This window comes from Ursus maritimus, unplaced genomic scaffold (assembly GCF_017311325.1).
Source record: "Ursus maritimus isolate PB19 unplaced genomic scaffold, ASM1731132v1 scaffold_1, whole genome shotgun sequence".
In the NCBI taxonomy this organism is placed as follows: domain Eukaryota; kingdom Metazoa; phylum Chordata; class Mammalia; order Carnivora; family Ursidae; genus Ursus; species Ursus maritimus.
Window position 1 is genome coordinate 90499417 of NW_024423343.1, and position 14012 is coordinate 90513428.

The 14012-nt window shown below is 47.4% G+C and overlaps 1 protein-coding gene across 1 annotated transcript in view; it reads left to right on the forward strand.

Moving 5' to 3' along the window:
- Positions 1 to 14012, forward strand: part of LCT (lactase) — a 53686-nt gene that overhangs the window by 7937 nt on the left and 31737 nt on the right. The window contains exons 2-7 of the mRNA XM_040636831.1: positions 1133 to 1212; positions 4226 to 4309; positions 6176 to 6464; positions 7038 to 7110; positions 7802 to 7974; positions 9152 to 9240. Coding sequence (XP_040492765.1) covers positions 1133 to 1212; positions 4226 to 4309; positions 6176 to 6464; positions 7038 to 7110; positions 7802 to 7974; positions 9152 to 9240 — 788 coding nt within the window. The remainder of the gene's footprint in view (positions 1 to 1132; positions 1213 to 4225; positions 4310 to 6175; positions 6465 to 7037; positions 7111 to 7801; positions 7975 to 9151; positions 9241 to 14012) is intronic.

Here is a 14012-nt window from a genome sequence, read left to right on the forward strand (position 1 = left end):
GGGGGGGGGGGGAAGCCAAGCACTCTTGTAGTTGTTAGTGGTGGTTTCATTGTCTTAGGAGATCGTCCTCCTGTAAAGAATTTGGATGAAGGTGAAGTCAGGCATACAGCCTTACAGTTTAACTCTGAAAACTCCGGTTTTATTCAGGTTTTAAGTGTTTCCAAACCGCAGGTCGGCTATGCACCCAGTGCTGAAGTCGATATCTAGAGGGATTAAGGAGGTGTTTTAAATTTTGCTCCTCAGCGAGCACACAATCCGGTGGGAGAGAGAGGCGCGTTGAGTCATAGACGCAGCGCAAACAGCTGAAGAAGCGCTCCTCGGCGGCCGTGTTTCTCAAAAGGTAGTGGGAGGACCACTGCGTCAGGAGCACCTGGGAGGCCAGTTAAAGTGCACTTGTGCAGGGCTCAGTCCGCTGAGGAGCGCACAAGTACCCGCACCACTGTAGGTAATCAAAGAGCAAAGCAAGAGGGCACGCTCTGCAGCTGTTCGCGGTTCCTTCGGTTTCCCCGCCGCGCGTGCGCAGTAGGGGCTGAACTGCCGTTCCACAGTGAAGAGGGGCTGGGAACAGGGGCTTCCCGAGAGTGCCCTGCCTCTAAGCAAGTGGGGTAGCAGTTCTCCTCTCACCGCCTTCTACACTGCGGAGGGGCAGGGCATGGTAATTGCTTTTATTCTTCTAAGAGACTTACAAGTGTCCTGCGTTTCAGAGTCCGGCTTTAGATGAAACATTCTCCAAACGGACTTTTTCGTTCTTAAAGCCACCTTGTTATCCAAAATCTTTCAGCTGGAGTAAAGTGATGTAAGTGATTTGTTCAGAAATCCCCGCCCCCTTTTTTAAAAGATTTTATTTTACTTGAGAGAGGGAGAGAGAGAGCACAAGCAGGGGGAGCAGCAGAGGGGGAGGGAGAAGAAGGCTCCGCTGAGCAGGGAGCCCCCACGAGGGCCTTGAACCCAAGACCCCAGGACCGTGACCTGAGCAGAAGGCAGACGCTTAACTGACTGAGCCACCCAGGTGCCTCCAGAAATCCCTTTTAAAGTCCGTGAACATGGAACAGGAAATGAGTCCCCACGCAGCTCCCGTGGTGCCAGCGTCCCGCCTCGCTCACATGCAGCTGGTTCCTCTGGTTGGTTTTAGGTGGAAAGCTCTCTGTGGTCCTGCGAGCTGACGCCGTCTCGGAGCTCCTGCTGGAATCATCCACATCTTCGCTTGCCAAGGTGATGACAGTCCCCCAAGATAGCATTTGTAACATCTGAGTAAAGTTGTAATTTTAATTTTAGAGCACAAGAGTTTTCCTCTGTCGCCTTGACATTTTTTTAAAAGTGCCTCTTCTGAGCGCAGTCCATTCTCTAGATTCACGTTTACAAACAAAATCTGATCTGTTGCAGCCCTAGCTCTTGCCTGTGCAAAAAAGTCAAACAGCTCTGTTTGCTTTTTTTTTTTTTTTTAAGATTTGATTTATTCATTTGACAGAGAGAGGGGGAGAGAGAGAGAGCACAAGCAGGGGGAATAGCAAGCAAAGGGAGAGGGAGAAGCAGACTCCTGCTGAGCAAGGAGCCTGATGCGGGGCTGGATCCCAGGACCCTGGGATCATGACCTGGGCCGAAGGCAGTTCGATTAACTGGCTGAGCCACCCCGGTGCCCCAGTTTGCTCTGATTTTTTATTGAGTCCAAAATAGCTTATTAGAGGAGAGGCCAGTTTATAGCAAAACAGATAAAAGGAAAAGTAAAGGGTTTTGTTTTGTTTTTTAAACAGTGTGCTCCCTGGAGTACCATGTTGGTTCCTGCCTCCTCTAAACATAATTTTTTAACTACAATTTTAATAAGAAAAGTTAAAAATCTGAGATTTAAACAGCTTTGGCCTCTGTAAGCTTGGCTGCTGGGCAATGTGAAAAGTCATCAGAAAAAATAGCTGATTTCTGTAGTTCTGTGGCATTCGGCAGGGTGCTGTATAGATAGCACAGTGCCCTATGACAGACACCTGGGGTCTGGGCTACGATGCAGGCTCCGTGGGTCAGGGTCCAGTCTTCAAATTTACCAGCTCAGGAACTTAAAATCCAGATGTGATAAGGTTCTGAATAACGAGCTCCGAGGCTGACTGTATGGCCCGAATGCCATCTAAATTAATTTATAAGGGGTAATAACTGCTATCAGTTATGAACCCAGAAGACCAAAGTGCTGATCAGAAAAGTGCTTGTTGAGCAGTAGCCTTTGAACTGGTCTCTTTGCCCCAGTCCATGCCCCCCAGTGCTTCTGGATTTTCCAAGAGCACAGTTTTTATCAGTTCCCTACTGGGAAGCTACACTCAGTGCTCACTATGAGATTTTAAAATGCGTTGCATGGATGGTGGTGATGGGTGCCCAACGATGTGAATGCACCTAGTGCTGCTGAACTTGTTAAATTTTATGTTATGCATATTTTGCCACAGATTGCAGGAATTGGTGCAAATTTCTCAGGGCCTTCCAGAGTGTAGCTCTCTCAGGCTATCTTGCTCTCTCTTAGGTCTCCCCTCCTATTTTTCCCAGTGTGTATGCTATGCTTTTTTCCTGCTCTCTTGCATGTGCACTCATGTATGCTTCCTATCCTAACCTTGCTCAAATCTCTTCCAACAAAATTCTACCCATTTACAACATACGTGCACATGTGCTCTCTCCATCAAGAGGTCTCATTTAATAATACTCCCTTGCTCAACCTGATGTGCTCTCTCTCCGCTTGGAACACTTAGCTCTTTGTTTACACCAGCACCCCCCAAGCCTTGTGTATCAGAATCACCTGCAGAGCTAGTAAAGCACATAAAGGCCAAGGCTTAATGTGGACGGACCATCCTGGGTCTTCAGAGGCTTCCTCGGTTCCCAGGTGAGTTTGAAGACCACTGGCGCGGACTTCGCTTATAACCTTTCTAATTCTTTGTGTTTATTCATGTCGTTGGTGCATTTGCTAACTCTCTCTATTAAGTGGTAAGCTTCTGTGGTTCTTACTTCTCTTTAAATGTGAATCGTCATCTGCTGCACTGAGCACAGTGATTTTAAGAGCAGGTACTCAGCGACTATGTGTTGTGCAGAATGGACAGACAAAAGTAAGAGCTGAGGGTGGAGGGTGGGGAGGAAGGGTTGGAATGGTACTCAGCAAAGTGGAGCAAGGTGTAGACTGTTTGGTAAACACTGCTGAGGACTTGATTAGGAAAGCCACAGGGAACTGGTTGTGAGTCAGTCATCGAAGGTCCACAGGGCACTTGGTTGTCGTTGGATGCATTATCCAGGGTCTTTGTCCTGAAGGAACATATCATCTATGAAGGAGTGATGATCTAGGCCTGATAAGGATAGAAATGACTTTTTTTTTTTTTTTAAGATTTTATTTATTTATGTGACAGAGAGACAGCCAGCGAGAGAGGGAACACAGCAGGGGGAGTGGGAGAGGAAGAAGCAGGCTCACAGCGGAGGAGCCCGATGTGGGACTCGATCCTGGTACGCCGGGATCACGCCCTGAGCCGAAGGCAGACGCTTTAACGACTGCGCTACCCAGGCGCCCTAGAAATGACTTTTGAGAAAGGCAACGAGGGAATCATAGTTGTATCTTTGTGTGTTTAGACTCTTGCAGATCTGAAGTTCTCAGAATGTACGCAGGCCAGAGACCGTGCAGGGGGGTATGTCCAGGACCGTGAGAGCTCTGTTCTCCGATAATATTATGGGCCAAGCTAGGGTCCACGAGGGCGGACTTTAAACTGTGACCTGACAGTAGCCAGTAACTATAGCCTACAATTAAAATGAAACCCAAAACCCCAGTAGGGTCTGGAAAGATCCCTGAGGGTCCTGCAGGTGTCTGAGGGCTCCACTCTCTCCATCCCAGCAAAATGGAAGGGCTGGGAGGAGGGTGCCGACCAGGGCAGCTCTGGCCTCTGACTCCCTTAGTGCTCACCTGTTTGGTGGGAACCCACCATTTCTGGCATACAGTACTTCATTCACTCACTCAGTCATATACACTTCTCAAGCACTTACTGTGTGCGAAGAACTTTGCTGAATCTGTGGTGATGTATTCCCAACCACATGCAGGCACATCCCACACACACATTCTCATTCTGTCCCAGCTTGTCATCTGCCTGCTTTTCCCCTGGGCAATCTCACTTCAGAGCATCAGTTTAGGAATAGGAGGAGAAAGAAAAAGGGATATTTCTGAACAGTAGTTTGCCTTGAAATTGCTTACGTTCTAATGACCCTATTTACTTATTTCTAGGGCACTGTCGATTTCCTCTCTCTTGATTTGTCTTATGAATGCCCAAGAGAGTCAAGTTTGCCACAGAAGCTGAGTAAACTGCAGGTAATTTGAGCCATTTCGCATATTGATGAGGAATGGAGAAGGTTCCCGATAGCATATTAGACCTTTAACGCCCTGGCTGGTGTGTAAACCGAGTTTGCCCCCACGGTTGGTGGAGAAGCAGAGTTGCACCAGGGAAGATCTCCCTTGAACGCGTTGCTGGAGACCATGGAGGGGGTCAGGCAGTCTTCCCCGGACGGGATCATGAGGGTTATCTCATTAAGGTAAATATTTCATGATCTCTTGTGTAGAAATCTGAGAATTGAAATTCCGGTGTTCCAAGATTCAAAAAGTCATTTCATGGACGGTGGTCATGGTTACACAACAGCGTGAATGGACTTAATGTCACTGAACTATACACTCAAAATGGTTAGGATGGTAAATTGTATGTGTATTTCACCCCAAACAAACAAACAAAAAAGACATTTCACACCCAGGTCTGCTAAATCAGATGCCAGCTATGGGAACCTTCCTGTAACCTCAGGCCCTTTTTTCCCATTCCCAGGATTGTTTTCCTCAAATGTAAGGATTGTGATTAACGTTAGAGAAAGTATGTTGGTTGCCACCTACCTACCTTAGCTTTCTCTCCTGTGCTTGGTCATGGCTGAGCAACTTCCTTGAGGAAGACGAATTCCAAATTCCATGGAGTCCTGGCTATTCCCCCACCTCCTGACAGGGTAGAATGGATTGTACCTTCCGAATCCTAGCAGTATTTCTATACTTACTCCTGAAGAGCGACCTTCTCACAGGCCTCTCTGGGGATGCCTGGCCGCCAGCATTCACCCATGCCTTCCTCTTGCGCCTCTTGTGGGCACAAAGCTGCTCCCCTCTGCTTTCCGCCCTGTGCCTCCTGGTTTTGAATCCCAGCATCCCCACCACCGAGCCGAATGGATTGTTAGAGGAATGATCTGTTGAGAGGCCGAGCTCATCAGCATCAAATCCTCAGTGCTGCTGCTCGGTGGAATCTCCATTCGACCTGAGGCTGGACGCTGGAAAGGGAGGAATTAGCATTAGTCCCATCACCGTGTCTCTGGGTTTCCTGCTGGCCTTCGTAGGCACCACTACTTTTATTATCTGCAAGTAATATGATCTAATAATCCAAGGCAGCAGGTGCAGTCGCAGGGCATTTGAGTAATAGCCGCTATGATTTTAGTGCTGGCTCTGTGCCCAGCACCGTGTGGGGCACTCGATCCTCACGATACTTCTACCCCCCACGGCCGACCCCAGCATGTAAGAAGCATACGAGGGTCAGACACTAGGGAGGGAGCAGAGCTGGGATTGGAAGCAGGGCTTACATATGACACCACACTGCCTCTCCAAAACAAAAATAAATCCAAGGTGTTGGGGATGTTATAATGAGGGTGGCATTTTTGAAAATCACATATAATTTTGTAAATATCTTCTTACCTGAACCCAATTTGCCTTGACCTAGAGCCTGCCCCGGTGGGCTTGCTAGCCAGATTTCTGGTCCTTCAGCGGCACTTAAATAGTGTCTTCAAGGCCTTCCGATGCCTGTGATAATTAAATCTGTCTTTTGTCTCCCTTAAGAAATTCAACCAGAGCTTGTTGCTCAGTTAATGGGTTCAGACAACGCTGACATTTGAAAACCGTCTGGGTTATGCAGACGCAGCATGCTTCGGAGAGCCCATCAACAGAGCGTTGGCTCAATTTCTGCCTGAGGATGTGGTTTACAGTGTTTCCCTTTTTATATCAAAACATTTTCAAGAAAACCTCCTCCCACCAGTGCCTGGATAAAGCTGTGAACCCTCAGTCAATAGCTGGCCAGACAAACCGTAAAATCTTCCTGGACAAACTTGGCAGCCAGGGATTATGCCCTGCTGCAATTCTTTGTTCCTTTTATTTCCTTAGGTAGGAATTAAATTCTGGATGTTGCACTTGACAGCTCGGTTGCAGCCCCAGAGATGCAGGATGACCACTCTGGTCACCAGCTGTGAGGCGAGAACCGAGCTGGAGAGGGGACTGTCCCTCTCTGCGGTTATCGGTTACAAGCCTGCAGCATTCCCACAGTTCGCGCCCCCAGGACAGGAAGAGCAGCTGAGTTCTCCCCAGGACCCCGAATCATGCTGCCCACAGCTCCCTTCCCAGCATCCTGCCCATCCCTCCCATCCCAGGTCCCCTTGCCCTCCTCCTGGGGGCTGTAAGGGAAGAGGTTGAAGGCCGGGCAGAGAGGAGCAGGTGTCCTCTGCCATTGCTGTTTCCCTCCACTCTCCCCAGAGCCCTTGCATGTCCCTCTCCGAGGCTCAGGGCCCGTCCGTTGGTGCTCCTCCCGCCAGCGCACAGGTGTTTTAGGGCTGGAGGACACCCTTCGGGTCCAGTACCCCGATAAAGAGCCATAGCACATCCGAGTTCTGAATTCTGCAGGCGGTGCAGGAGCAGAATCCTGCATTCTCTTAGCAGGAAAGGCTCTGCTCACCCAGGGACTTCTCCACTTAGCAGAAGCCTCCTCCAGCTCTCCCGTCCTATGATCTTACAGACTGCCCCCCCGCCCCGCCATGTACTGACCTTTCAGGAAAGAGAAAACCCTCCGTTTCCTTAATAGTTGGGCTTTCCCACACTGACCAGCACAGGGAAAGGACAAGGGCTGTGTGCGCTCCAATGCCACTAATTGTGGTCCTGAGCCACTCAGCTTCTCAAAGCTGAAGGCACCTCGTCTGACTCAGAAAATAATGTGCCTGCCTTCTTTGGAAGGGGCTGTATTGGTATCTCTCAGTGGCCTTTAACCCCGCAGAGGAGGAGAAGCTTGGTGTGGGGAAAATGACCAAACCCAGCCTTCCCAAAAGAAGGTAATTTGAGGTGAAGTCAAGCAACATGCTAATTTTCAGTTGTTTCCTTCAACAGTGAAATGGCTTAGAAATGTGAGAAAAGTCACACCTGTTCCATTTGAATGAGGACCTCTTCTTTTAACTTTTTATCATAGGAAATGTCAAATATATCCAAAGGTAGAAAGAAAAGGGTCATGACGCCTTCCCCAACTTTAAAAGCTATTGACTCATGGCTGATCTTGTTCCATCTAACCCCTACTTTCCCCTTCTCAAGCCAGATTGGGGGGTTTTGTTGTTGCTGTTGTTGTTTCTAACTCATGACCCTGAGATCAAGACCTGAGTTGAGTTGAAGAGTCAGACACCCAACTGACTGAGCCACCCAGGTGTCCCTCAAGCCAGATTGTTTTGAAGCAAACCCCAGACATTCATAAATACTGTTATGGTGGCACCTGATTGAGCTTTTTGTAGTAACAAAGGCCCCTAACATGAGTGGATGGCCTTGTTCCTGGCCCAACACAGGGCCTGGTTCTGGGAAGAGCCTTGTCGGCCTGTTGAACATGGGGATCACTGGGGAGGGTGGCTGATGTTTCGCTGATGTTCCTGAAAAGTGTAGACTGTTCTCCCTCAGAGTCTAGAGTCAGTTCCCTATATTAAATGACCTGGCTAGAGAACACTTCCCAAACCAGAGCGTTTGTCACTTCTCCTTTTGAAGATCCGTCCCTGTTACCCAAAGACTTACTCTGGGCAGTTTCCGTTCACTTGCTGGCTTTGCTCTTTTTCAGACTATGGAGCCAAAAGTGAAAATTTTCATCTTCAACCTGAGATTCCAGGACTGCCCTTCCACTAAGAAGAACTTAACCGGGCTGCTCTTTAGCCTTCTCGAGGGTGAGTGGACCATTGCTGCCGACGTTTGTCTTTGTCCTTCCAATTTTTATTTCAATTCAAGTTAGTTAGCGTACAGTGTAGAATTGGTTTCAGGAGTAGAATTTAGTGATTCATTGCTTACGTAGAACACCCAGTGCTCCTCACATCATGTGCCCTCCTTAATGCCCATCACCCAGCTAGCCCATCCCTCCATCAACCCTCAGTTTGTTCTCAATAGTTAAAAGTCTCATGGTTTGCCTCTCTCTCTGTTTTTATCTTTTTATTTTTCTTTCCCTTACCCTCTGTTCATATGTTTTGTTTCTTAAATTCCACATATGAATGAAATCATATGGCATTTGTCCTTCTCTGACTGACTTATTTTGCTTAGCATAATACACCCTAGTTCTAGCCATGTTGTTGCAAATGACAAGATTTCATTCTTTTTGATGGCTGCATAATATTCCATTGCATATACACCACATCTTCTTAATGTATTCATCAGTATGGACATTTGGGCTCTTTCCATAATTTAGCTGTTGTTGATAGTGCTGCTATAAACATCGGGGTGCACATGCCCCCTCAAATCACTATTTTTGTATCCTTTGAGTAAATACCTTGTAGTGCAATTGCTAGATTGTAGAGTAGTTCTGTTTTTAACTTTTTGAGGAAACTCCATACTGTTTTCCAGAGTGGTTGTGCCAGTTTGCATTCCCACCAACAGTGTAAGAGGGTTCCCCTTTTTGCTGGAGAGGTTTTGAGTGACATTGGGTGCACTGGCTTGGGGAGTAGCAGTTTTAAAAGTCTGGGGTTCCAGTAAGAGGAGGGACCAGAAGAGGGATGGTCTGAGAGCCCACCCCAGAAGGATTTAGTGTCCCTTGCCTTTGTATTATTGGTCTCTTAGCTCCCATTGACTCAAGAAAGAAGTGAGGCTCTGTACAAAGATGACAGAGATGCCTTGATCTTGTGGAAATAAAGACCATCAGGCTTCCAGGTTCAGGTATAAGTGTGGGAGCTGCTCTGTGCCCGAGTGTCCACTGTCATTACCCCTCCCTCCAAGATCTCTCACCTTTGCCCCCCTCCACTTACCCTTGTTCTTTTCCTCATTACCTCAGCTCGCACATGGCTGTGGTGGGCACCTTACCGAAGCCTTCAGGTCTAAGACCTACAGCTCATGGACCATCTTCTCTGTGTCTCTTAGTTCTAATTCGTGAAAGTGAATCTGATTGGTGGGCCATGGGTCAAGAGATCACTCCAGGTCCAGTCACATCTAGGGAAAGGTGGATTGTGGTAAGGCATCAGGGGCTGAGGGCTACTAGAGAAGGGCAGGTTCCTGGGTGTCCTGATGTTCATTCCAGTCACCCTATAAGGCAGAGTATGGTAGAGGTCGGTAGTGCCCTTTCTACTACCTGTAACCAGTGCTGAGCTGGCTTCACAGACCTCATGACCCTCATCCATAGACATAACTTGATAACCCTCACCCTAGCTCACTTTTGATGGCATGATGGTTTCTGTTCTTACAGCCCTTTCTAAATGGCTAAAATGGTCAATTTTATGTTTATGCATAGTTCACTACAATTCAAAAACTTCCATCTGTTTCTGATGTTTGAGTTCTTCTAAGTCAATTGTTCTCCATGTGTGGTCTTCAGACCAGCAACATCAGGATCACCTGGGAACTTGCTAGATCCTCGAGCCCCATGTCAAATGCACCGGGTCAGAAACTCTGGGCTGGGCCGAGCAATCTGTGTTTCACAAGCTCTGCAAGTGCAAATGGAAGTTTGAGAACCACTGTTCTAAGCACATGGCAATCACTCCTGCCCTCCCCACATCTTTAGCCCATGGAATTTTCCAGCGAGCTTAGAATAATTGCTTGGAGTTTGGGTGTGTTGTATAAATAAGAAAATTATTGATTGCAGTTATGAATATTGTTGGTTGGACTTTGGGGAGTATTAATTAAACTTCTTCTTTTACAGCCATAAGTGAAAACCAGGTTCTCACCATTGGGTTTGATCTGAATACTCTCCTAAGCTGTTCACCAAGTTCCAAGAAAAGGTAATGTTAGATTTCCTGTTGAACTATCAATAGCTGGTATTTGAAGAATACTCTTTCACATGTATAATCTCATGGGACCGTTGTCATCTGCCTTTTGGCCAGTGATTTTTATCATGGTGAGAAATGAAGACTCAGAGGGGACGGCATCGAAGAGTCTGTCTCCCACAGCATCTTACTCTGGGCCCACGTGTTTCTGCATCCTCACGTGTCATTCTACACTTGTGAACCTTGCAGTTTGCCCCAGTGCACACAGCAAGCAGAGCTAGGATTTGAACCCCTGCCTTCTAGTTTAAGATCTTGTTGGAGATAGTGTGAGTTTGTGGAAGAGCAGGCTGGGTTAAAGACAGATCTGACCACCCCACTGAAGTTACATGACCTGAGTAAGCGGGTGAGTTCTCTGCACCTATTTCCTCCTGTCAGCTGTGAAACATCTTTCCCACAAGCAGACAGTGCAGGTTGGAGATTCAGCTGTTGCAGTGGGACAGAAGCCTAACTCAGTGGTGTTCTGGAAGGTTTTATTCTATTTTTTAAAAGATTTATTTATTTAGAGAGAGGGAGAGAGAGGGGATGGTGGCAGGAACAGAGGGAGAGAGGGAAACCCAAGCAGATTTCGCACAGAGCCCAACGCGGGGCTTGATCCCACGACCCGTGAGATCATGACCAGAGCTGAAACCAAGAGTCAGACGCTTAACACACTGCACCACCCAGGCGCCCCTGAGAGGTTTTAATCTATGGTGGGGGGCAAATAATTTCTTACTGAATAACTGAAGTACCAAAATTTATAAATGACTTATTTTTTTAAAAAATCAGAGCAGGTTTGAGGTTACCCCCGTAATGACACCCTCACACACTCATCATCTAATGTGATTCTCAAGTGATTAAGACAAGGTGGTGTGGAAACCGGCACATTTGTTCCCCAGAACCTTCAGCCTTCCATGGGTGTGTTACACACATGAGCTTCATGCACCGTGTGTTGACAAAGGACAAAGCCTGGAAGGACTCATTTAGCTTCCCTGACTTTGAATTAGAGCTCTCCTTGCTCTTCACCTTAGACTTTGCTAGGACAGCTCTGTCCAAGGTCCAGTTGCTAGCACCTCTTTGTCCTTTTCCTCTCCCAGCACTTGTATATCTCATTCTGTTGTTTAGTCGTCTCAACTCACTTCGAGCCAGCAGTTCAAATCCACAAACCCGAAGCCCCCACTACATGTAAGTCTTTGTCCTGGGACTGTGAACAGTGGAAAGAGGAGACAGGTCAGAACTGCTCCCTGCCCACCCTTGGGGTCAGTGGAGAAGTGCTGGGCCATGTCTTATCAGAAAATAGATCTCAAGAGGCCATAAAAAAAGGGTTACCCTGAGGGGTGCCTGGGTAGCGCAGTTATTAAGCGTCTGCCTTCGGCTCAGGGCGTGATCCTGGCGTTCTGGGATCGAGCCCCACATCGGGCTTCTCCGCTGGGAGCCTGCTTCTTCCTCTCCCACTCCCCTGCTGTGTTCCCTCTCTTGCTGGCTGTCTCTCTGTCACATAAATAAATAAAATCTTTAAAAAAAAAAAAAGGGGGGTTACCCTGAAAGCTCAGTGATTGTAAAACCACAAGATGTCATGTGACACCGGCTCTAAGGTTCTCCCTCTAAACCTTGGCCTGAAGTAAAGGTCCAACACTGGCTAACATTAAACTAACAGCCAGGGGTCCTCACTCAGGTGGATGTTGGTGGAGAACCCACCGGGGGCAGGAGCAAGCGGGGGCGGCAGGTTTCCTACAGGACTAAGATCATTTTCTCTTTGAGAATGTTAGACCTCAGAGGGGGGACAGAGAGGCCCACAAATGACTCTAACACCAGACTGTGGCAGGAGACACAGCGCTGCTCCCCAGATAGGGGAGAAAGAGCATTATCTGGGATGATCTGAGGTGGCTGGGGGCAGGGGAGGGGCAGCTGAAGGAGGGCTACCTGGAAGGCCTGGGCATAGGGATTGAGGCTCTGCTAAATCTCTTCCCAAGTTAGGGAAACCCTGGGCTCCCAGCATTCAAACCTTCTGAGTAAATTGAGGGGCACCTGGCGGGCTCAGTCAGAAGAACACACGACTCTTGATCTCGGGGTTGTGAGTTCTAGCCCCACGTTGGGTGTAGAGGTTACTGAAGTGATTTTTAAACTTAAAAAAAAAAAAAGCCTTTAGAGCAAATTGTATTTTATCCAGGGGCTGTTTGTTTATTTCTTCAAGACCTCATTTCCTCCAAGCCGGGAGGACAGTTCAGGGGCAGAAGGGTTGGGTCAGAGCAGCTGAGTGCTGCCTGTGTCCCTGATTGTGCTCCAGACACCCGTATATATTATGGATAATCCATAACTAGAGATCATTCCCCCACTGCTGTTTTGGCAAATGTGTTAGTTGATGCTTCATAAAACAGGAGGTGCTTAGGTTTGGAAGACCCAGGTCCACTCCATGGGATGGAGGTCCCTCTGCAGTGTCCCTGTCACTTCTACCAGTTCTGTGCTCTGGGCCAACCTAGTACAAATGTCGTCATCTCTCCACACGATGGCCCTTGGGCAGGAAGTGCTCTTGGACTGCACCTCCTTGGGAACGTGCGCCCTCTCCCTTCCCCCCACTCTGTATATTTTCCTTGCAGAACCAAGCATACCCACCTACACAGACCCTTCCTCAGGGTTGCCCCTTGCTGGTATAACTGCCATGTGCCATTGAACCGTGCTTTCCAGCCCGCAGGCCAGGACTTGGAGACTGGGAAACCAACTTAGGGTTTGTTTTGAAATGTGAGAACCATTTTATTAAAAAAATAATAATAAGGAAAGACAAAAGGAGAGAAATGGACTAAAAATTAAATAGAAAATAGACTGCATTCATGTAAGGATAGCATTTTTACATTGTTTTATTTCAAATATATATTTATCTGAATTTATATATATATAAAATATTTAAAATATATTAATGTCTACACACAAATATGGTGATAGCACAGACTGCTCTACGATTTGCAAACTGTGTGATCAAGGAGAAGTTCTCATTTAAAAGAAAATAAGATATGAGTTCACTTACGTTAAAAAGGCTGGAGATGGATAATCTAGAATAGGTATAATTATCGGGAATTCAGGCTCCTACCTTGTTTTGTCACCCTTAACAAGGCTTCTACCTTACGGTCTAGGATGGATGCTTGAGCTCCTGCCATTATGTCCATAACCCAGGCAGCATGAAGGAAGGACTGCCGCTCACCAGGCTCCTGCAGCACCCCGGGGCAGGTCCCAGTGGAAGAGCGAAGGTTAATATTTAGCTGGTACTTATCAGTAGAGCTATACCAGTGGCTCAATTACTGAACCAGCTGGTAAATAGGTGCTGGTCCCTGATGCCCAGAACTTATTACTTTCAGTCTCCGTTTCCTTTTCTGCAGGATAAGAATAAATAATTATAGTACTTATCTCCTAAATTTGTGAAAATTAAATGACAGCCCTACATTCTTATCACAGTGGCCAGCCCAGAATCAAGCCATAAAGAAGTAAAGCCATCATTATCATTAGCTATATTGTTTGTATTTAGTTAGTTAGTTACAGAGTGCGAGCGAGGTGAGGGAGGGGCAGAGGGAGAGAATCTTAATCAGGAGACCAACACAGGGCTCAATATCAGGACCTTGAGATCATAACCTGAGCCAGAATCAAGAGGCCAATACTTAGCCCACTGAGCCACCGAGGAGCCCCAATTAGCTATGTTTTTTATAAATAAGAAAAAAGCATGGCATCAGAACCAAAAACAGCACTCAAGAACAAGCTACTAAAGGAACAGCAGGCTTGCACAGTGTTTGACTCCTACAGGAGGAATAATAACTTGCCTAAGAACGGGCAATAATAATAATTTTCGCACCCATCAGTCACTTTCTGCCCGCAACTTTGTTTCTGGAACCGTTACTGATGACACACGTTGTGGCTACGCATCAGTCTCAGGGCAGAGGTAACCCGCAGAGTCATTCCTGTGTCCCTTTGTCTCCCCGATCCCGCAGCAGGCCCTGCGCCCG